The sequence below is a fragment of the Piliocolobus tephrosceles genome, chromosome 3, assembly GCF_002776525.5.
Source record: "Piliocolobus tephrosceles isolate RC106 chromosome 3, ASM277652v3, whole genome shotgun sequence".
NCBI classification, from domain to species: Eukaryota; Metazoa; Chordata; class Mammalia; order Primates; family Cercopithecidae; genus Piliocolobus; species Piliocolobus tephrosceles.
The window spans coordinates 111020757-111045480 of NC_045436.1; the positions used below are offsets into that span (position 1 = coordinate 111020757).

Here is a 24724-nt window from a genome sequence, read left to right on the forward strand (position 1 = left end):
AAAAGGATAATGGAATTTAATTTCTTGACTTTTCTCTCTCATGGAGAATTTCATAATGTGAGAGGCTTACATTTGGGCAGTAGTTAATCTTGGGAGAAAAGTCCCAGATGTGGAAGCAGAATTATCTTAATAGAAGCTGATCTTCTTTCTGTGAGGAGCAGCCACACCTCTATTGGACTTTGATGTCATTTGGATCTGTGTCCCCGCCCAAATCTCATGTTCAATTGTAATCCTCAGTGTTGGAGGCAGGGTCTGGTGGGCGGTGACTGGATCACAGGTGCAGTTTCTAATGGTTTAACACCACCCCCTGGGTGCTGTCCTGGTGATAGTGAGTGAGTGAGTGAGATTTTCTTTCTTTCTTTCTTTTTTTTTTTTTTTTTGAGATGGAGTCTTGCTCTGCCGCCCAGGCTGGAGGTGTAGTGGCGTGATCTCAGCTCACGGTAAACTCCGCCTCCTGGGTTCACGCCATTCTCCTGCCTCAGCCTCCCAAGTAGCTGGGACCATGTTTCAGTTATTTCTTTATATTTCTTTATAGCAACATGAAAATGGACTAACACAGGCATAAGCTTATTAGTTAAGCCCAAAGGCAAGAGATCTAAAGGTTGGGGACTGATAGCAGGGCCCCAAATCTCCTCTGACTATAGTTCCACATTCCCATGTTCCCAGATAGGAGGAGGAGCAATGTATCCAATCAGGGAAGGAACTGAGTATGTGTGGCTCAGCCCCCTTTGGGCTTCCTTATCCTGAACATATGCTCATTCTGGTCCGTTCCCCTGTCATAACCTCACTAGGGCAGGCTCTGGTCCTACAGAGACGATGCCTATGTGTCCAGTTCTGCCAGTACACGGGAGGGGAGCTCAACCCAGTAGCATGTATGTTCTTCATCCAGCATGCTATGTCAGTGCCAAAGCCATCACACATTCATCTCCTTCAGACCAGTCTTTTTCTCTCTCAATTAGTTCTAAACTAGAAGACAGGAGCAAGGAATGTGAATAATTAGTATTCCTTGAAACCTCAATGAACATATCTTTATGTATGCAAGCAGACAAAACTCCAGTGATATTAAGACTGGTCAAAAACTAGAATATAATAATATCACTCAAAAGATCATTTACTACACATCTTACCTTGATTTGGATGCAGAGGTAGAGTGATATTGTAGACAATCTTTCCACTTGGCCTCTCAGAGTTTATAAAGGAGAGGGAATGAGGCTGAATGACAGTCAGGCCATCTTCTCGAGCCTAAACAAAGTTTAAGAAGGAAGAGGAAAACATGGTATGAGAAACAAAAGCCAGAGGCAAAAACAGACCTTATTAAGAAAAAAAAAAATTGCTCTAGGCTTTTAAATTAGTCACACTTAGTAAAATTTTCAAGAGTTCAAAAGAAGGATCTGGTCTCTTGCATTGCAGATTTTTCCCAAGCCTCCCCTCCTAGGTTTAGAGAGTCCTTTTCAAGTTTTCTTGTACCCTAGTCTTCTCTCCCCCAACTGCCCCCACAGTTACGTCAGTGCACGCGGTGGGGATTCTGATATTATTACTTTTTTCTTAGGTGGAACACGTTTCCAAATGGCGCATCCCAGCTGGCTCTTCTACTCTCTTGCTAATCACAGCTGGCCCACTGTGTCTCTCCTCTAACTTTTTGTTTTCTTTAAGAGACAGGGTCTAGCTCTGTCACAGGCTGGAGTGCAGTGGTCATAGCTCACTGCTGCTCCTCTGACTTAATGGGCTAAGTTGAATCTGGCCAGAAGTTCTAAGGACTCAGCTGAGATATTTAAGTCTTGGCCCCAAGAAGTTCTTCAGAGCATTGCTCCCCACGTCCCCAGTTTTGCTCATGGAAACTGTGATGCCTTCTGGTAACAAAGGGCTAAAAGTCAACCCACCGCAAACATCTAAAAAGGCTCACCATTTGCATGCAGAGGTTTAAGAGGTATTTCTTTATTGGAGCACATAAAATAACCAATATTTCCCTTTTTCTCCATTCTACTGGTTAAAAGAACTAGATACTGCCTTTTCTCTTCCGGCTTTCAGAACCCAGTGAATGAGTGAGGCAATATTAATCAGAGGACTGATGCGTATGTAACTTTTACTATCCCTTTCCCTGTGCACATCCATAACCTACTAACAGTGGCAACACTTAAAAAACAAAAAGCAGAGCTTCAGACTCCCATCACTAGGTACGGTGGTGGGTTGGGGACAGCAGCAAAAACAGTGTGGAGAGAAGAGGGAAACTAGCCTGAGCAGGGGCCTCTCGCCTGGGTCAGGCATGCTGTTGTAAAACAGAACAAAAACATCCAGCTCATCATGGGCTCTTCCTAACTGACCCCTGAAGGTGGGTTAGAGTGTGACATGCTCTCCTGCTCTTTGAAGCCCTCCTTTTTTCAGATGGAATCTCCTCATTTAGAAAGGGATTAAGCAGGGCTCAGTCATGCTCAGAGAGGAGGGAGTGGTGTTCTTCCTTTAACCACGAAAAGATTGAAGGTTGCAGTTGCTTTGTAATTGTCCCGAAGGCATATTTGTCCTGGGGAGAGGCAGCATTTGCAGGTTGGAACAATCCCCCTATAGTAAAGAGTCATATTTCAGGCCCTTGCTCAGGTCTGGAATGTAATGAGCAAGGAAAATTAGAATTGTGAATAGCAGCTGGCCTCTCACCCTAATATAAAACAAGTAAGGACAACAAATTAAAACTATATGCCCTATATAAGGTGTTACTATCCCATACATGTTTGTACACACCTATAAACGTGTACACATGTGGGTACAACTAACAGGCAAAAAAGTATAGGTTCTGTACATTGTTTGGTACTGTTCACTACCTTTTAATATCAAAACTATCAAAATAACTGAACATTCTCAGAGTACCATGTGATATTCTGAAAATCTAGATGTCCCTAAAATAATAAAGTGATAAAAAGACAGAATTATTGTGGACATGGGACTGTGGGAAGGGAAATATGTTCCAGCCAAGATAACAGTCTATTTTGAAATTTATTGATACTGTTTTTCTCCTAATAGAAATAGACATTACACAGAAAAAGGACTGATTCTGTGAGGAAAGCAATATTGAGTTTGAGATATATCAAAGTATAATCAATTTTAATATTGGCTACTTAGAATGTTCAATATTTATCAGTTAAACATAGTAAGAAATGAGAGATTAAACTTCATAGAAATCATTGCAAAAGACACTTTAAAAATAGTACATCTGTCAACAAAAGAAGATTACAGAATAATTCTTTTCATAATGGCCATGTTACCTCTGAATATATCCAGAGTCGAACTGCTTCTCCCACCCCACTGCCACCACTCTGCTGAGGGCCACAGTCTCTCCCCAGGATTACCCCAGTGACCTCTCAATTGCTCTCTAGCCTCCCTTACACTCCCTTTCAGCACAGCAGCCAGTGTGATCCTTTCACAAGGACATGAGGCCTCTGCTCAACACCCCTCAATGGCTTCCCATTTTAATCAGAAGAAAAGCCAAGTTCCTACAATGACCCATGAAATGTTGTCCGATCTGCCCCAGCCCACACACTTATCACATCTGTGAATTCACTCACTCTGCTCCAGCACACCCTTCACCAGCACATCCCAGACTCAACCTGTCATGCTTCCCACCAAAAGTCCTTGTACATTCCTGATCTTGAGGAATGGCACCTCTATATCCTCAGACACTGGGTGTTTCACCCGCCTTCCATATATAGGAAGCCACTGTGTCTCTGTGTCTCTAAGTCTCTCTTAATCTATGTCCCCCACTTTTTTTTTAACCATCATAACCATTTGTCAGTGCACAGCTCTGTAGTGTTGACTATATGCATACAGTTGTGCAACAGATCTCTAGAACTCTCCCACCTTGCAAAGCTGAAACTCTATATCCACTGAACAACTCCCCCTTTCTCCCTCTCTCACTGCGTCACATACGCTACACCTGGTAACTACCATTCTACTTTCTACTTCTTTTGACTACATTCTACTTTATATCTCATATAAGCAGAATCATGCAGTTTTTTTTCTTTTGTGACTGGCTTATTTTACTTATCATAATGTCTTAAATATTCATCTATGTTGTAACCTGTGACAAGAATCCTTCCTTTGTAAGATTGAATAATATTCTTCTCTCTGTATGTGTGTATGTGTGTATCACATTTTCTTTATCCATTTCTCTGCTGATAGATATTTAGATTGCTTCCACGTCTCGGCTACTGTGAATAATGCTACAATGAACATTCGTGTGCAAATCTCTTCAAGATCTTCTGAACTCTTAACCATGGGCTCATGCCACTAATTGTTCTTGCTCTAGATGACTGCAATAGCCTGTTTGTTTTCTGACTGGCCCCCATCTAGGATGTTTTCTACCCTGTAGCCAGAATGATCTTCCTACATGTATCATTAAAAATCTGATCATGGCACTTCTCTGCTACAAATCCCTCAACACATTATTTGCCCCAACAGCCTTTCAGGACAAAATGGAAACTCTGCCTTATACTTAAGGTCTTCCATGATCTGACTCTCATTTCTTACTGCATTTTCACTTAACGGATTTTATGCTCCAGCCAACTGAACAACCTGTAATGCTTCAAATGTGTCATGTTCTCCCTTGTCTCCACCTTTGTTCACTTGTTGCTCCTCAAGACTGGGATACATTCCCCCCAGTTTAGTCTAGATGAGTGGTTCTTCTAGTGTGGTGATCTGGGAAGCAGCAAATAGCATTACCTGGAAACTCTTTAGAAATGCAAATTCTTGACCCTACACCAGATCCACTAAATTAGAAAACACTGTGGTGGGTTCCAGCAATCTGTGTTTTATTTTTTTAATTTTTAATTTTTAAAATTTTCTATTTCCATAGGTTTTTTAGGGGAACAGATGGTATTTGATTACATGAGTAAGTTCCTTAGTAGTGATGTGTGAGATTTTGGTGCACCCATCACCCGAGCAGTATGCACTGAACCCAATTTGAGGTCTTTTATCCCTCACCTATTATTCTAAGTGAAGTAATTCAGGAATGGAAAACCAAACATTGTATGTTCTCACTCATAAGTGGGAGCTAAGCTATGAGGATGCAAAGGCATAAGAATGATACAATGGACTTTGGGGATTCCGAGGGAAGGAGTAGGAAGTGGGTGAGTGCAATCTGTGTTTTCATCAACTCTATAGTGATTCTAATATAGGATTAAGTTTGAGAACCCTGGTCTCTAGATAATTTACACTCACCCCGCTCTGTTCCCCACCAGAGGATGTTTCTGTGACCCTCTCTCATGGTCTGCTGGACTTGGTGTCCTCCCATTTGCTCCCATATCATTGCTCTGCCATGGCATTTATCATTGTATTATCCCTGCTTATTTATTTGCTTGTCTCCTCTTTTAGACTCAAAGTTCCTTGAGAATAAAGACTGTGTTTTATGGTCATTGACTCTCCAATGTCTTCCACAGCTCTTAACCTACATTAGGAGCTCAAAAGTGTTTATGAATGAGAGACTGAATGAATGTAGAAGTAGATTCCTACCTTTAATCACATACACAAGTATACTAAATATGCCATGTATTTACCATATGCATTCACAATATATTTACCAAATATCTGAAAAACTTGTGTTATTAGATGAGACTAAATGACTAAATTGAGAATGCATTTTTATTATAGATCACAAGTATGCCCTATCGTAATGGCCCTAATTAGTGTTAAAAAATATATAAACTATATATTTTAAGTAACATACGAGTAGGCTAATCACAGTTTACAGTAAACTAAGCTAAGCTTTAACTGGACAGACCTAATTTGCACGTATGCAACCTAAGCCCTTAAAGGCTAAGTGACTTGAAAATTCTCTTCAGAGGTCCACAGTGACAGTGCAGGAAACAGCACTGTCTTCCTGGCTCCTGGCCCATTGTTTCCTCCAAACTCAAAATAACTCTGCATTAGCATTTGGCAAGACCTGTGTGTGCACATTTTTCTTAACAGTTTAGAGAAAATTCTGATCCAAGTTCCTCCAGTCAGAATGATGAATTATAGATTTTATAGTGCTGCTGAATTATGATTTCTTTAAATTACGGTTTACGGTGGAAATGCCAATACCAGCTATTCATTAAAAACTTTCTATTTTCCCCTTTATGTCTCTGTCATGTCCCAGACCCATAATTTCTAAAACTATAACTGTTCTCTTTGTTGTGGCTCAAGGCTGATACACTGCTTTGGAGCATAATTGTGTGGGTGCTAACTAAAATGTGGACCCATGATGATTACTTTACAAGGTCTTACATGTTTGCGGCTCTGTCTGGAAGAGGGGTTTTGGCATTATAGCACTCACCCTCTCCCCTCCCCAGAGCGAGGGTCACGGGGAAGTTGCTAACTGTCTCAACTAAGCTTCATGCACCACTTTAGTTGACACCTTGCTTCACATTTTCCCATGGCCCACACTCCTTCCCACCAGCATATGAGGCTTTCTGTGATAGCTTGATGACCTCCTTATCCCCATCACACCTCCTTGCTGCCTTCCTAATTTCTCCAGTCCTGTTGAACTGTTTGCAATTTTGCAACAGTTCTATTCTCTTTCACCTCTCGGCCTTTGCATGTGCTCTTTTCACTTGTGGCAATGCCCTTTGTCATCACCTCTCCATTCCTCCCAATGTGCCCCCAAATTTTCACTTGGATAATTGTTATTTATCTTTCTGGATTTAGCATTGACAGCACCTTCTCTAGGAAACTTTTACAGAGAAAAGTTTCTTATAGGGCTTCTAGAAGATGGAATAATAGTTTCTCCGCTATGTGGACCTATAACTAGGGAACCAATGATACCCAAATATTGATTTCATGGACATAAGCCCGAAATTTCCTCCAAGTTTTCAAGGAACATCCCTGGAACGTCTGGAATACTGTAGAAGGGACATCAGCGATGGATGGGGGGTCAATATGGATTCCGCATAACCTTCCTCTCATTCTGGGAATTTTAAGTTCCTTTTTCAAGTCAATGAGAAATGTGATCACTAGGCTTTCTGGCCGCCGAGTCTGTGATCTGGGCCAGGAACTTACTGCATACAAAACCAGGACACTCTATCAAATCCCATCAGCGTGCTGTGTGCCTCCTCTAAGTGGAAACCACAAGCCTCCCACCCAACTCACAGTCATATGGAGAGATGCTTCCAGAGACAGTTTAGGTGCTTCAGGTGTCTGTGGTAAGATTGCGATGTTGAACATGCGGCTCTCCAGGCGGGTCTGGGCATCAGAGGCACTGGACACCTGAAAAGAAGGTCATCCTGGTGAGCCTCTCATCTTCTACTGGGCAAGCATGTCCACACGTGAGTTTTTCCCTCTTTTAAGCCAGCTGTCTTTGAATTCTATATGCTCCTGCATTACAACTCTCATTCTGCCCTTCATATTTTAATATTGATCTTTTACTGATTCATATTTTAATATTGATCTTTTACTGATTTCATTTTAAGCAAAGCTGGAAATGCAGGAAAGTATAAATATGAAATAAAAAATAATCTAGAATTTCACTACCTAGAAATAATGAATATAAATATGCTGACATTTAACATTTTATATGCACACATATCAATTGCATATCATAATTTTTTACTTACAATAATATGATAGTTTGCTATATCATTAAACATGCCAGAAAACATAATTTTTGAGGACTATATAATATCTTATTATGAGTATGTAATAAGATTTGTATTCCATTTCTTTCATTTTTAACCAGCACAGGTAAGTGATAGGTAAGTGACAAATCTCAGCCTCATCATTGCAGGGCAAGATTAGTAACATTCACAATTAGTGTAATGGTCACAAAATCAACTTTTTCCTGCTTCAAAAACCTGAAGAATGTTGCTTTTCCTATGCAGCTTCTCCCTCCTCATCAGTTACTGGACTGCCCTCTTAAACCTTCCTTCTCTCCATTGTTTGCTAAGTCCTGTGTGACATGTGGAGCTGCATTAATTTCATATGGCAGGGGGCTGAGTTCTATCAATTCTGAGAAAAAGAGGCAGGGATAGCAGCTCTTTCTCTATGTCTTTAAAAGTTACTCCAACAGAAAGCCTGTCTTCTCTGTCTTTATCTTGATCACATCAGATGTCTGGGATCGAGTCTCAAAATACATGTTTTTAAGGAGATACAGCATCTCTGTAAATGATCTTACCACCAATAACTATAATTCACTCATCATCTATTATTATTACGGGCTCAGCGCTGCATTAGCTGCTTTTCAAGGGTTCTCTTACTTAGTATCCACAGAGTAGATATTATTATCCCCTTTTTTACAGGTGAGGAAACTGAAGATCAGAAAATTTAAGCAATGTGTCAAAGTCACAAAGGCAACAAGTGGCAGTATTTAACCAGATCAGTCAGGTTTACGATCATTCCACTGATCAAGTGACTCACTTTGGTAGCTTCAGGAAATTAGAAAAGGGATAGCAGGGTGGTGGTGGAATACATTCTATCTTTTGAAGAAAAAGAACCAAACATTGAATAGGTAGTGAAATGTAGTCATATTACTGAGCAAATGAATCAATCTAGTAAAGACACTGATGGGAAATGTGTTGATCTTTTTTGAACCACATTTCCTAAGGCTGTGTCAAAGTGACCTGAATATACCCAAACCAGGGCTCCTTCCCACACCAAAAAATGACTCTGAATGTGCATGCTTTCTTTGCACTATGCCATGCTCTATTTTCTAATCCCACTCACATTACATATGTCCCAAATCTTGGATGCAGAGTAATAGATGGGATCCATTGATGGCTCATGACAGCACATCAACATTAAAATGGCATTAAATCCATGCAACTTGGCTGGATGCGGTGGCTCATGCCTGTAATCCCAGCACTTTGGGAGGCCAAGGCAGGTGGATCACTTGATGTCAGGAGTTCAAGACCAGCCTGGCCAACATGGAGAAACCCCGTCTCTATTAAAAAATACAAAAAATTAGCTGGGCATGGTGGCAGGCACCTGTAATCCCAGCTACTCGGGAGGTTGAGGTAGGAGAATCACTTGAACCGGGGAGGTGGAGGTTGCAGTGAGCCAAGATCACACCACTGTACTCCAGCCTGGGCAACTGAGTGAAACTCTGTCTCAAAAAAAAAAAAAAAAAAAAAAAAAAAAATCCATGCAACTCATTATACTGCATTTTCTGTTTTAAAGAAAAAAAAAAAAAGGAAAAAGAAAAAGAATTATTAGGATAGGATATGTTTAAAGTTTGAAATCCTTTAGGGACACTAAAATGATGAATGGAAAAACTTGCTAACCACTTATGTTAACACCTAGCTGTAGTGTCTACCTCACTTCAAATCAAAATATGAGGTATGCCTATAAAACAATGAGACTTTTACAATAAACACGCCAAAACTTTTACATCAGGAGAACATAATCCCAGAGAGTTGTTTCATATTTCCAACGAAGATGCTGTCAGTGTTCAAAATGCATACTTTGGAATGCCTTCAGACAAAGTTTACAAATCATACAGAAACTCTGAGCCCATTACTTCATAATTATTCCCCACTTTAACCCAAAATAATTACCATCCTTTTTCTCACCAGACCTTAGTCTGACTTTTGACTATTTAGCTATATTTTTTAAACCACTTCCAAAAGATGATACACTGCCACTATGGAGGATATTCTAAAGAATATCCCACACATTTTGAAGGCAATTTCACATAGGAGTTCTAACACATTTTGAGCCAAATGTGTGAAGGCTCTGTAAAGGAAACCACTTTGTAAGTAATAACGTTCATTCAACTGGATGGCTTCATCCAGTGAGTCTTTTTTTTAATCACTATTTTTTGTTATTTTATTTTTAATTATTTTTAAAACTTTATTTGCTTTATTTACTCAGTAACCAAATTACAAAAGCCATCAGATATTATTTTGAGCAGCTCTTAGATTTCACTTCCAGGGAAGTGCTCCATATTGATAACATTCTCCTTCCTGACCCTACGAAGGCAAAGGCAGATCTGAGGATTCTAGTTTGCAGAGGTGACTTCTTTTGATTGAGGTCTCTGCCTTCATTCTGACTCATTCTCTGATGACTGCTGCAGTCTCCAGGTGCTAAAAATGAAAAGTTAACTTGGGCAAAGGGCACCCAATGTTTGCTCACTCATTGGACATTCAATGTGCTCAGGATAATCTCATTTTAATGGTTTCCAAATTTATCTCAACCTGCTCTCTGGAAAAGCACATCTTTTACACAATATAAATTAGTCAGGTGATGAAGATGTACATGCCAGACATCAGAAGCAGAATGAATGATCATTTTAACAAGGTGAGCTGGGTGAGTTGAGCGCCAGCTGGATTCCTAGACAAAGAAAAAAACTCAGACTTTGAGAGGCCCTGACACCGCTTTGGCTGTTCCCCATAAACATAGATATTTTCTCTGACACTTTACCAAATTCTTCTCGGTATCCATGCTTAAACACTCTTTCTCATTCATCATTCCTTATTCCTTTGTATTTCTGTATGATTCTTTATTTCCCAATCATGCTCGTCAGAGGTCTTCCTAATTTTATGGATCTTCAGAGAATCAGATTTTGTATTTGTTTGTCATTTCTAGCATTTTCTAATTAACCAATTCCTCTGCTTATCTCTACTAATTCCTTCCTTTTGCTTTCCTTAGGTTTCCCTTGCAGTTCTCTGGCTTCTCGAGTTAAATATTTTGTCCACGCATTTTGATGCTTTCTTGCTCAATAATAAGCGCTTAAGCCCATCAATTTTCTTCTGAGTACAATTTTGTCCATATGATTTAAGTTTTGATAGGTTATTTCCTCCTCATCCATATTTCTTAAGTGTTTGCTGTTCTGATTTTCTTTAAGGAATTTCCTAGTAATTATTGAAGAGACCATTTAAAATATTCCAAGTGGCCTGAATTTTTGTTTATCATTTTATTATTAATTTATAATTTATAATTATATTTATAATAGCCAGAGATATAATAATTACATATGCATATAATTTTTATAATAGCCAGAGATATAATAATTACATATGCATATAATTTTTCTTTTTCTTTTTCTTTTTTGCTGGGGGGGAGGGTCTCGCTCTGTCATCCAGGCTAGAGTGCAATGGCATGATCATGGCTCAGTGCAGCCTCTACCTCCCAGGCTCAAGTGATCCTTCTGCCTAGCTGCCACCGTGCCCATCTAATTTTTGTATTTTTTGTCAAGACAGGGTTTCACCATGTTGCCGAAGCTGGTCTCAAACTCCTGGACTGACACAATCTGCCTGCCTTGGCCTCCCGAGGTGTTGAGATTACAAGCGTGAGCCCCCATGCCCAGCCTATGCAGTAAAATGCTTGTTCTTTAATCTACTGAAGGCCTCCTTACAGTCTGGTATTTGACTGATTTTTACAAATGGTAATAACAAACCCTTAATATAATGCTAACTATGTGATAGGCAGTATTCTAAGTACTCTATATGTATTAACTCCTTAAATCATCACAATAATCCTATTTGACAGACAAGGAAAATGAAGCACAGAAGTTTTGCTCAAGTAATTTGCCCAAAGTTGTGTAGCTAGTAAGTGGCTGAACTGACACCTAAACCTGTTGAGTTTGGCTATAGGCTCATGATTTTTTTTTTTTCTCCATGTAGTATTTTTTTATATTTTAAAGACTTTTTTTTCTGAACACTTTGGCCATTATCTAACCTAAACATCTTGGTTGTGAATAACTCTGCTTGTAAATATACACATATATCTGAACTGACAAATTAAAAAAAACTAATGCTATGAATTATATTTTGTAGGGAATTCCACTGATATGGTTTTGCTGGGTCCCCATCCAATTCTCATCTTGAATCATAGCTCCCATAATTCTCACATGTTGTGGGAGGGGCCCGGTGGGACATAACTGAATCACGGTGGTAGTTTCCCCCATACTGTTCTCCTGGCAGTGAGTAAGTCTCACGAGATCTGATGGTTTTATAAAGAGTTTCCCTTTTCACTTGGCTCTCATTCTCTCTCGCCTTCTGCCACATAAGACATGCCTTTCGCTTTCCACCGTGATTGTGAGGCCTCTCCAGCCACACAGAACTGTAAGTCCGCTAAACTTCTTTTTCTTTGTAAATTACCCAGTCTCGGATACGTCTTTATCAGCAGCATGAAAATGGACTAACACATCCCCCAAACGTGATTTCCTGTCAACTGCAGAAAATTATTCAAGGTGACTATAAATAAGAGTGATTGGATTATTGGATTCATCAGACTTCAGAGAAGTCAGGAAGCAGAGGGTACCTGGAAGCGGAAGGAGTCACTCTGGGCTGGGGCTCCTGAGTGCCTGTACCATACGATGCCTTCATTGATGTCCTGCTGGGTGAAGGTGCTGGTGGGGGTAGCCGTCCTCCCATCAGGTAGGTGCTGCCCTTCATCTGCAGGGCTGTCTGCAGGCATATTCACCAGAAGGACCACCTCCCCTACGAAGGCACAGGCCACACAGTTAGTGAGGGTCCCTAGGAAAAGTCAGAGCCCTTACCTCCTTTCCTACTACTCATTTTTTTTTTTTTTTTAACTAAAAAGAAATGATGTACTTCTTTATTTTTATCTAAGGTGAAGGAGAGGATGTTAACACATAATTCAATAGATAGTATTGAATCCTTTAGAAACAGAATTCTCAGGCTTCCTGCTAAAAAAAGAACTAAAAGTCATTCAAGGACAATTCATGTGTGAAGTTACTGACTTATTATCTATTAAAAATTACATAAGGAGACCCAGATAGTAGCGAATACTATAGACAAATATTCAAATACTGGGCATTGAATGGATTCATTTCTATGCACAACTTTCTATGTAACAGAAAATGGTTTCCAGCCAGGAAGTTTTTAGTGAAAACATAATGGGAAGTTAGAAACAATTCAGTGGAAAATTTTCATGAGATAATTCTGTCCAATGATAGTAATACAGGTTCAATATCTCTTATCTGAAATTCTTAGGACCAGAGTGTTTCAGATTTCATATTTTTTATGAGGTATCTCATATACATAATGAGATATCTTAGATTCAGGGCCCAGGTCTAAACATGAAACTCACTGATGTTTTATATACACCTTACACACATAGCCTGAAGGTAATTTTATATAATATTTAAAAATAAATTTTGTGCATGAAATAAGTTTTGGCTGTAACTTTTCACATGAGGTCGGGGTAGAATTTTCCACTTGTGGCATCATGTCAGTGCTTTCAAGGTTATGGATTTTGGAGCATTTCAGATTTCAGATTTTTGTATTAGGGATGCTTAACTTGTAATAGGTAACAGTGGAAGACATATGGCAGGCATCCCACTATATTCTATGTGGTGATTCAAACCCAACTCCATTGCTTTTAGCTAAGTGAGCTTCCTTAAGCTGCGTAAGCCTTCGTTACTCATTCGGAAAAAAGAAAATAATAGTATATACCTCACAGGTGCTTAAAAATAATGTTGGTCATCTTTCTTCACATAGTTTGGCTGTGTCCCTACCCAAATCTCAACTTGAACGGTATCTCCCAGAATTCCCACATGTTGTGGGAGGGACCCAGGGGGAGGTAATTGAATCACAGAGGCCGGTCTTTCCCATGCTATTCTCCTGATAGTAAATAAGTCTCACAAGATCTAATGGGTTTATCAGGGGTTTCCCCTTTTGCCTCTTCCTCATTTTCTCTTGCTGCCACCATGTAAGAAGTGCCTTTCTCCTCCTGCCATGATTCTGAGGCCTCCCCAGCCATGTGGAACTGTGAGTCCAATTAAACCTCTTTTTCTTCCCAGTCTCGGGTATGTCTTTATCAGCAGTGTGAAAACGGACTAATAAACTTCTCATTAATTCTATTTAATTATTCTGAATGATGCCATTATCATCTTCATTTTACACATGAAGGTCTTTAGGTTCACAGTTTAATAACTGTTAGAAGTTACACAAATGTTAAGTTGATGAGCTGGGATTTGAATCTGACCATGAAGCTGGTCATGAAGCTCTGTTACCAATCACCATTATTTTGTGAATATGTATCAGTATTTACACTGCTAAATAACTTATCATGTTTTCTCCTCATTAATTCTTTAAACTTTATTAGAACTGAGGCAAGGAAATATAAATCTAAACACCACCATCACCAGCAATCTGTTTATACTGCTTGTTCTTCACCTAAAGCATGTTCACTTTCACCTTCTATCTTCTTAAAGTGAGACTGAAAATACAGAAGTGTTATAGAAACAATTAAAATTTCACAGGGAGACTATGCCTTCAATTGAAGACCAAACAGAAGAATGGATGAACTGCTGCAGGCAGAAGCTAGATTCTCATGAAAATGCATCTAACAATAAATCTGAAAGAAGCCACTCTAACACTCTGATAGTGGGAGGGACAGGGTGAGGAAGAGGGAGAGAGAAAGACAGACAGATAGATAGAGTGTCAATTTTTAAAATATTCTATAGGAGAATACTCAAATCTTAATACACTAGACACTAGACATAATGGGCAATTGATGGCACATTTTGATTACCCTAGAGAAATTTGTTTTCTTACTCAATGCAGACACTCATTCTAATATTTATATGCACTAAATTCAAATTTAGAGCAAGCATAATATCCTGGATGGTAATGAAATACCAAAATAAGAGAGAAACATGACTATGCTACTTTTTATATAATCATATGCAGAATCAACTCACTGTAGTTTTCTTTCTTATATTATAACTTATTTGTACTCAAGTAAAAAAAAAATTCCATTATCTTTCTCTCTCTGGTTCAACTTCCGTTCCTAAGATGCTGTTAATAAATACAGATTTCTAGGATGTGGACTGTTTATGATGTGAGTACAGTTGCAAAATATTGTGAAAGAAAATTTCCACAATGAAAATGTGGAGAGTAGAAAACATTCAAATGCTGATTTCCTAGTTATTCTGCTTTATGATAAAAAAGCAAAGCAGAATTTTCCTAATAAGCCCTAATGAAACAAACCTAAATATTTTTTTTTTTATTATTATACTTTAAGTTCTAGGGTACATGTGCATAACGTGCAGGTTTGTTACATATGTATACATGTGCCATGTTGGTGTGCTGCACCCATCAACTCGTCAGCACCCATCAATTCATCATTTATATCAGGTATAACTCCCCAGTGCAATCCCTCCCCCCTCCCCCCTCCCCATGATAGGCCCCATTGTGTGATGTTCCCCTTCCCGAGTCCAAGTGAGCTCATTGTTCAGTTCCCACCTATGAGTGAGAACATGCGGTGTTTGGTTTTCTCTTCTTGTGATAGTTTGCTAAGAATGATGGTTTCCAGCTGCATCCATGTCCCTACAAAGGACGCAAACTCATCCTTTTTTATGGCTGCATAGTATTCCATGGTGTATATGTGCCACATTTTCTTAATCCAGTCTGTCACTGATGGACATTTGGGTTGATTCCAAGTCTTTGCTACTGTGAATAGTGCCGCAATAAACATACGTGTGCATGTGTCTTTGTAGTAGCATAATTTATAATCCTTTGGGTATATACCCAGTAGTGGGATGGCTGGGTCATATGGTACATCTAGTTCTAGATCTTTGAGGAATTGCCATACTGTTTTCCATAATGGTTGAACTAGTTTACAATCCCACCAACAGTGTAAAAGTGTTCCTATTTCTCCACATCCTCTCCAACACCTGTTGTTTCCTGATTTTTTAATGATTGCCATTCTAACTGGTGTGAGATGGTATCTCATTGTGTTTTTGATTTGCATTTCTCTGATGGCGAGTGATGATGAGCATTTTTTCATGTGTCTGTTGGCTGTATGAATGTCTTCTTTTGAGAAATGTCTGTTCATATCCTTTCCCCAACTTTTTGATGGGGTTGTTTGTTTTTTTCTTGTATATTTGACAAACCTAAATTTTTATGTAAAAAAATCACTTTCATGTCATACAGATTAACAGGAATCGTAAGGTATTTGCTAATCTCATTCATTTTAACTCAATAAATAGTCATTGAGTACCCACTAAGTACTAATGACTGTGATAGGCCCTTCAGGAATGGAGGGATTCAAAGCTAGGCAAGATGCAGCTCCTACCCCAAAGATTAGCCCCATAAGCAACTGGGAGTCACTGTGAGTTTTCCAGTAGGTGAATGACATGAATCGATTTAGAACACACAACATATGGTCAGAATATAGAAAGCCTATAAGAGTTGACAGTCCTGTTAAAGGGGCTGGACTTTATTCTATAAAAGTGGTAACAACAGTAGCTAACATTTATATAGATGATTTAACCAATTACAAGACTACTGCCAAATCCAGAGGAGAGATGAGAACCTGAACTAAGACAACAGAGGTTAGACTGGAAAGAAACATAGATGCAAGAGTTACTGAGGAAGTGGGAGCAATGGAACTTGACAAATGTTCCTGCAAAGGATGACAGAGGAAGGCCTCAACGAGAATCACCTATTGGGCTGGGTGACTGCATGCCACTACTGGCCATCAATCATACAGAAGGTGGAGGAGGTTGAAGGGAAGACGAAGGGTTCAGTACTGGACATGCTGAACACAGGTGCCTTTGTGACAAGTCCATGAGTGGACAAGGAGAAATATCAGCCTATTGTGGGATTCTCTGCAGAGGGGTGAGAGCTAACCATTTTTTTTTCTGTAGTACCTCACCTATGCTTTAATCATAATATGACTACAAAGAGATAATACTTTAAACATATGAAAATCCAAGTTTAAAAAACAGAAAATGATCTCTATTGGGGATTTCCTTTATACTGGAGTCTATATTTTAACCAATAATTTTGAAGGGAAGATTTAGTAGGTATTAAGAATTGGAATATCATTTGAATCTCCATGAATCATTTTGAGATTGAGATCATTCATATTAACGCATCTTACATTATGATAAATAATTTGGAATTGCCAATGTGTTAGGTTAAATCGGGTTAAATCAGGTTCTCCTTCAAATGATTCTCAAGTTACTTCATTAAAATCATCTCATTATATCTACTTTCAAATCTAAGTAAGCAGCTATAGATACAAGTATTAATCAAGTTGTCTAAATTTATACAGATACTCCCTGAGTTTCAGTAGTTTGACTTATAAGTTTTTGAAGTTACAATGGGCAAAACTATTGTTTTTCACTTTCAGTACAGTAGTTAATAAGTTACATGAGATATTAAACAATTATAAAACATGCTTTATGTTAGATTATTTACCCAACTCTAGGCTAATGTAAATATTCTGGTCACATTTAAGGTAGGCTAGGCTAAGCTATGATGTTCGGTAGGTTAGGTGTATTAAATGTATTTTCAATTAACGATATTTTCAACTTACGATGAGTTTAACAGGGTGTAAGTTGAGGAACATCTGTATCTGAAAATGGTGGTGAGTCTGCAAGTGGTTGAACTCAGGTCCTTAGTGCACATAACATACAAACAATTTACATTTGGTTCTGTTTCGAGGCGTCAGCTCTTCACAAAAAGCCCAAAGTCCAGCTTGAACTTTCTTAAGTGATGAGGAAGTACGAGGTAAAGTCTCCACAAATTTACATAATTGGGACTGATAGATGTAAGCAGAGTTGTGTTAAGTGGACTTCTAGTTCCCACCACCAATTTCACTCTTGAATGGTTTCTAGGTAACATGATTTGATTATTATTAATAGGGAGCTCTGGATACACGGAACGATCATGTTCATAGGAAGAAGTTAATTAAAAGAGTTACAGCAGGAAAGCATCACAATAAAGCCTACGTGATATTTATCAAACTAAAATGGCAAACTTTTATCTGCTTAAAAACCATGTAATTCAGCATTGTTTTGTTTAAGACTTAATGGAATATTGTGTTTATTCTAGTGAATTTGGGGGCTTAATTTTTTGTTTTTTACTGATGAAGATAAAGGTAGAGAATTTAATACGTCAAAAGAGTCATAGATTTTTAGAGATGAAAAGGACTTTAAAAATACCTGGCTTATAATCAGTAGTTGAAAGTATGATGAGAACAGGAAACTTACTAATTACAAATGGAAAAATAGTAACTGTAGAATGGAAAAATCTGATAGACGCCACTTTAACCAAGTGATCAAAGTTAACATCACCTGTCATAAAACATAGTGAGATTATGTACCTCCTGATGGTGGACTGAGAAAGGGGGAAAAGCACAACCTTAACCCAATCACGAGAAATCATCCTCAGACTAACACAAATTCAGTGATAGTCTACAAATATCTAACCAGCACTCTTCAAAAGAGTCAGTGTCATAAAAGACAAAGACGGAGGAAGTGTGTGTCGCAGACTGGAGGAGACCAAGGAGACACGGCAAATGAGTGTAATTTGAGATCCTGGATTGTGTAAAGGGCATTGGTGGGAAAACTGGCAAAATTTGAATAAGGCCTGTGAATTGATTAATAGTATCGTATTAGTGTTAATTTCCTGGTTTCAATAATTGTTCTATAGTTACAAGACATTAACATTAGGGGAAGATAAGTAAAGGGTACTCAAGAGCTTTTGTATTATTTTTGCAACTTTTTAGTGTAAGTGTTTTTTGAAAATTTTTTAATGATTTAGCCTAACTTCTCAAACCTACGGTACAAGACCTTATACCTGCCTTTTCCAAGGTTACATTGCTATAATAAATGACATCTCAGCTAAACTGATCGTTTTATAATTATAACACCCATTTTCTCGATTAGATGGCTTTTCAATGTCTTTGTGGACATCAGAATTACTTTTTTTTTTTTTTTTTTTTTTTTGAGACAGAGTCTCGTTCTGTCACCCAGGCTGGAGTACAGTGGCACGATCTCGGCTCACTGCAAGCTCCACGTCCTGGGTTCACGCCATTCTCCTGCCTCAGCCTCCCAAGTAGCTGGGACTACAGGCGCCCGCAGCCACGCTCGGCTAATTTTTTGCATTTTTAGTAGAGACGGGGTTTCACAGTGTTAGCCAGGATGGTCTCGATCTCCTGACCTCGTAATCCACCCACCTCGGCCTCCCAAAGTGCTGGGATTACAGGCGTGAGCCACCGCGCCCGGCAGAATTACTTTTAAATGAAATAAAAGTTAACTTTTTTCCCCCCTACAGAAAATATGTAATTTAAAAAATCTGACAGCCCAGATTAAAAACAGATTATTCTTCCTCTGCTATTTAATATGCCAAGTGAGTTTTTACTTTTAATGGCGATAATTTTCATTTTCACATGATCAATGTAGTTATTTTTAAAAAATCTACCTGTTCCTTTACTTTCGTATCATGTTATTTCCACACTGTTTCAATTCCTTCTTTTATGTCTTTAAATCATTTCAAATCTGCTTATTTCATAGTTTTTGTAAGACTGTTACTTTATTTGAAATTCTTGGGGTTTTAATCTTCTTTCTCGTTTTGGTTATGGTACTACAGGTTGTTACTTCCCATATTCCATAATTTTAAATTCTGAGCTTCAGTGGTTTCTTCTGAGAATCCTGTGTAGCTTAGCAGAGAGTGGGCCTTCTGTAGTAGTTTCTACCAGTTTCAATAAAGAACCCAAGACGTATCATCGGCCTGAGATTAATTTTCATAAAGTACCTCAGCTTCAGGTTTCATAGACAAGACACGTGGTCTAATTTAACCTGAGATTTACCGGAAAAATAGGCCTAAAGTTCTGAATTTTCACCAGGCTTTTTTTCCTACTCTGACTCCAAGAAAGAGGCAGATTTCTCTGCCATCTCTCTGTGCTGATGAGCTTCTTGTTTCTACTCTGTCCTTTTAATTGAAGGCATGTCCTTCCTGAGTCCTGGCTTTATGCAGCATCTTGATTCCAATGTTCTGTCTCTGCATGGACATTAAGTCCCAAGCCCCTGGGTTATTGAGACATGCCCAACCTCTTTTGGAGAAGCTATGCTATTAGCTCTTGCAATAACTGGCCTTCAGTGCCTTCTTTGTTGCTGGCACCTGACGATTTCTCTCTATCCTTGGGAAGTCAGCTATGAACACCTTATAATTCCTGTTAAATTTTAACCAGCACTTCTTTTCTTTTTTGTTTTTTTGTTTTTTTGAGACAGAGTCTCGCTCATTCACCTAGGCTGGAGTGCAGTGACGCAATCTCGGCTCACTGCAAGCTCTGCCTCCCAGGTTCACACCATTCTTCTGCCTCAGCCTCAGCCTCAGCCTCACCTCCTGAGTGGCTGGGACTACAGGCACCCGCCACTACGCCCGGCTAATTTTTTGTATTTTTAGTAGATACGGGGTTTCACCGTGTTAGCCAGGATGGTTTGAGGATGGTCTCGATCTCCTGACCTCATGATCCGCCCGCCTTGGCCTCCCAAAGTGCTGGGATTACAGGCATGAGCCACTGCACCCAGCCAATTTTATCCACCATTTCTAGATGATGATAATGGTAAATTTCTCAGGTTTTCATATTTGACTATCTTGCTGGAAGTAGAAGTAACACTGCAGAACACTGAAAAATGTTTCCATGTAATTTTTTTTAAGTCTTATCAGGAAGAACTCTAGTGATATTCTAGAAGGCATATAAGGCAGAGTTTGAGAGCCTGACCTTTGAAATTAAACTGACATATATTAGCTAAGTGACTTGCAGCAAGCTACTTTACCCAGTATTTTCATCTGCAAAATGAAGTTGTTTTAAAACTTAAATTGTAGGTGTTATATATAATGTGCTTGTAAAATTTAGTACACTACCTAGTAAACGTGTTGTGTGATAGCTATCATGATTATTCTGTTTTTAAAGGGCATTTGTAAGGTATTAGAAAGCTTAGTTCATTGGAATTGCAATCTTGCCTCATGTCACTCTACAGTAGCAAATCCTAGACTGCTGAATGCACAATAAAACCATGCCAAAGGAAAAAATAGTTACCAAATTGGGGGTAGTCTTGTGTAATCTTGTAGACAATTTCTTCAGCACTGGCACCAGGAGCCTCAGCCTGTAAGATTCTGTTGGTGATCTGCAGCATGCCCCCTTCTGGAACCCACACCATTGAATTAACCACAAGCTGAAGACCTCTATCATTCTGAAATAAAAATAAAATGCAGAATTAGGTCCAAGCAAAATAAGAATATATCAATCCTTAAACACATAAGTTATCCAGCTCTGTTGTTGTTAAAGATCATCAAGTAAGAGAGAGAGAGATTCACAACTTCAGAGTCACTCTATAGACTTCATATTATGTGTAGACATATGCATATTTATCTATATATTTACATGTGTATATATCCGCTTTTTCTTTTAGTTTATCATAAACAAACAACTTATTTAGAAAGACTAAGTCTCTCCATTTCTTTCTTTCATCTGTCCATTTACCTGTCTTTCTATCTTCTCCACCCACCCATATTTAAGAATTATTCAGCCAGGCACAGTGGCTCACGCCTGTAATCCCAGCACTTTGGGAGACCGAGGAGGGCGGATCACGAGGTCAGGAGATCAAGACCATCCTGGCTAACATGGTGAAACTCTGTCTCTACTAAAAATACAAAACATTAGCCGGATGTGGTGGCGGGTGCCTGTAGTCCCAGCTACTCGGGAGGCTGAGGCAGGAGAATGGCATGAACCTGGGAAGTGGAGGTTGCAGTGAGCCGAGACCACGCCACTGCACTCCAGCCTGGGCAACAGAGGGAGACTCTGTCTCAAAAAAAAAAAAAAAAAAAAAAAAAGAATTATTCATTAAGCACCTATTATATGCCAACTCCATTGCTACAGGCCTGATATATACAACACGTCTGAAGCAAAACCTCAGTGTCAGAACTTACAGTCTAGTGGGAGAGACAGACACATAAATAATTAAGATGCTTCATGATTAATGCTCTATAAGAAGCTTGAGCAGGGAGCTGTGGGAGAATAGAGGAAGGAAGCCTCAGGAAGATTTTCCTAAGAAAAATAATTTCATTTCGAATAACAAAAAAATTGGATTTCTAAGTAGAGACATGGTGAAACATATTCCAGACAGAGGGCCCAGCTTAAGCGAAACCAAAGATGTGAGACAATGCACTGTATATTTCATAAAATGCCCAAGTGTCTGGTGCCAGCAGGGCTCAAGGAGCCAGGTGGGGTAGTGTGTAAAAAGTGACACTGTCTTATGGAAGGTTAGTAGAAGATAGAAGCTACACTAAAAGTCTCAATTCATCTCATAGGCACTGGAAAGTCAACACGAGTCTCCAGGGAAGAAAATGGGATGACCAGATCTAGGTTTTAGAAAGCCAGCCTCCAATGGCAGGAGATGGAAGTGACTAGCACTGAGATAAATCCAGAGCGGAAGATGCCATTTAATGGCTCAGGGGAGAGAAAATGAGGGCCTGTGAGAGGGTAATTGCAGTGGTAAATCCAATGGTAAATTCATTGTAGACAGAAATAGATTCTAGAAGCACCACAGAAGCAGAACTGACAGGACCTGATGGCCGATTGAAAGTGAAGCAACAACAGTTAGGAGTAGCTGGCTGGAAGGAATCAGCTATTCAGCACTCCTGAGAAGCCAATCATTTTAATTACTAAAGCTAATATCATTAAAAGTGCTGCCATTCCTGCTTTGCAAGGCACACACCCTCTTCCAAAGCCTCATAATTGACATTTTCCACAGAATGAGACTAGGGAGGCTGCCATTGTTCAGTTTTCAATTTGTTTTCACACTTCAAAAATTAACAAGTCTGATATTTTAACATAGGGCATTTTAGAAGGGATGGTTTTCTATATTATTATTACTTTCAAATATGCCAGTAAATGGAACAGAGCAAACACCACTCCCAGGAGAAGAATACTCTGAAGAGAAAACAGCATCTTTTCTTTTGCTCACTTGGTCCTTGAGCATCTCACCTCTCAGGAGTCAGTGATGGCTACTGTCATCATATATACACCAGGAAGCTGAGTCAAACATTGCCCACGAGAACAGTAACAAAGGTACTTTCTATCCTGATTGGTGCTCGGGGCAAAATCCCAGAGAATATTCTCCTTTCTCAATTGATATAGCATATTATTTAGAAAACAAAAACATATAAAAAACTTTGTATATAATTACCAGAATTCTGAGGGAAAAGGCTGTATTAACTCCAGCAGTCTTATATACCATGATATACTTGGGCCCAGGTTTTTTTTGAGACGGAGTTTTGTTCTTGTTGCCCAGTGCAATTACAATTGCATGATCTTGGCTCACCACAACCTCTGCCTCCCAGGTTCAAGCGATTCCCCTGCCTCAGCCACCTGAGTAGCTGGGCTTATAGGCGCCCACTACCATGCCTGGCTAATTTTTATATTTTTAATAGAGACGGGGTTTCACCATGTTGGCCAGACTGGTCTTGAACTCCTGACCTCGTGATCTGCCTGCCTCAGCCTCCCAAAGTGTTGGGATTACAGGCGTGAGCCACTGTGCCCGGCCCAGGTTTCTTAATTGTTAGAAATCTTTCTAATAGCAGCAGTCTACTGAACTATGATTTTGGTTATGCAGATCAGTCACATTGCCAACAACCACATTATTAGACTGAGTAGGCAATGTGGTTTTTTCAGATTCTAAGCAAATAAGCAGTGTGACGTGAATGCACGTTCCCAGATGGCTTGCCCACTATATCTCCACCTTGGCTATACTTATCAACACAATTCTCTATAATTCCTGTGTGAGAGTAACTTTTTAGACAATACACCTTGTGACTCAGTGTGCAGAGACTAGCAGCACCTGGAAGCTCATTAAGATGTTCAGAATCTCAGGTCCCACCACAGACTTTCTGAATCAGAATCTGTACTTTGAAAAGATCCCCAGAAGCTGTGTAGAAATACTAAGGCATGAAAAGCATGGTCCAAGGTAGAGATCACAATGGTTCTAGAGTGGTTCTCCTGAAGGTTCACAGCTGAGCCTTTAGAATATTTATGTCTATAAAAGGGTAATACATATGCCTCCATTTCTGAATGGTTTTTTTGCAGTATATAAGGAGAAACAGATAACACTAAGAAAAGGAAGTATAATTCTTGGAAATCAGCAAGATGGCAGAACAAGAGGTTCCAGCTCTAAAACCTGCACAGAACACTAATTTTCACAACCATCTGCAGATGACAATACCTTCATAGGAGCCTGGGGTCTAGCTGAAAGTTTCTAGTATCCCAATGGAGTAAAAGAAAAAAATAAACAATAGATACATTGAAGAGGGTAAGAAATACAGTTTCATTTTACCCCAAAACTCTCCTCCAAGTAGGCACAACTCAAGGCCAAGAGAGACCACTTCAGTCCACAATTTCTCCTACAGAGGAAAGTAAGATTGAAGTGAGTGCTCAGCTTCCCCAGCCTTGTGGGATGCTGCCTAAGAGATCTACTTCTGTCTCACCCCATCCAGAACATTGAGGGGATTCATATGTCTCCTCAGCTGTCTAAGGACGGTAAGGAACAGGGAAGAGAAGCAGAGGCTTACAGTAACCACTATGTAGATCTCAACAAACAGTTGCAGATCATGCTAACTGGCTAATGGGCTCCACCAAGAGCCATGCTCACAAACCCTGTAAGATACCTCACCTGCAGATACACAAACTAGCTAACAAGTACCCCACTAATCCATGCACCCCCCTCCCATAGCCAACACCCCACACTCCCCTGAAGAGAGTACACTCAGGATCTTCAGATGTTGCACATGAGCCCATGCAGACAGCAAACACATACATCAACAGTTACCTGACTCTGCTGAATTGGGTAGAAGGTATGCAACCTTGATTACTTCAGGGAACTGACATGAGGAAAATAAATAAAGGCTCTCAGCACCCTGCTTGATGGTGCAGGATCAAGAGAAGGCACAGAATCATAAGACTTCCCCTGAAGGGGGAAGAAGAGGAGTGAAACAGGCACATCCAGAGAAAA

The 24724-nt window shown here is 39.4% G+C and overlaps 1 protein-coding gene across 2 annotated transcripts in view; it reads right to left on the reverse strand.

Moving 5' to 3' along the window:
• The window catches only part of FRAS1 (Fraser extracellular matrix complex subunit 1), a 452974-nt gene that overhangs the window by 129008 nt on the left and 299242 nt on the right, over window positions 1-24724 (reverse strand). For both annotated transcript variants that reach the window (XM_023222483.3, XM_023222482.2), the window contains exons 30-33: window positions 20758-20911; window positions 12217-12395; window positions 7111-7227; window positions 1128-1242 (exon numbers count right to left, since the gene is read on the reverse strand). In XM_023222483.3, coding sequence (XP_023078251.2) covers window positions 1128-1242; window positions 7111-7227; window positions 12217-12395; window positions 20758-20911 — 565 coding nt within the window. The remainder of the gene's footprint in view (window positions 1-1127; window positions 1243-7110; window positions 7228-12216; window positions 12396-20757; window positions 20912-24724) is intronic.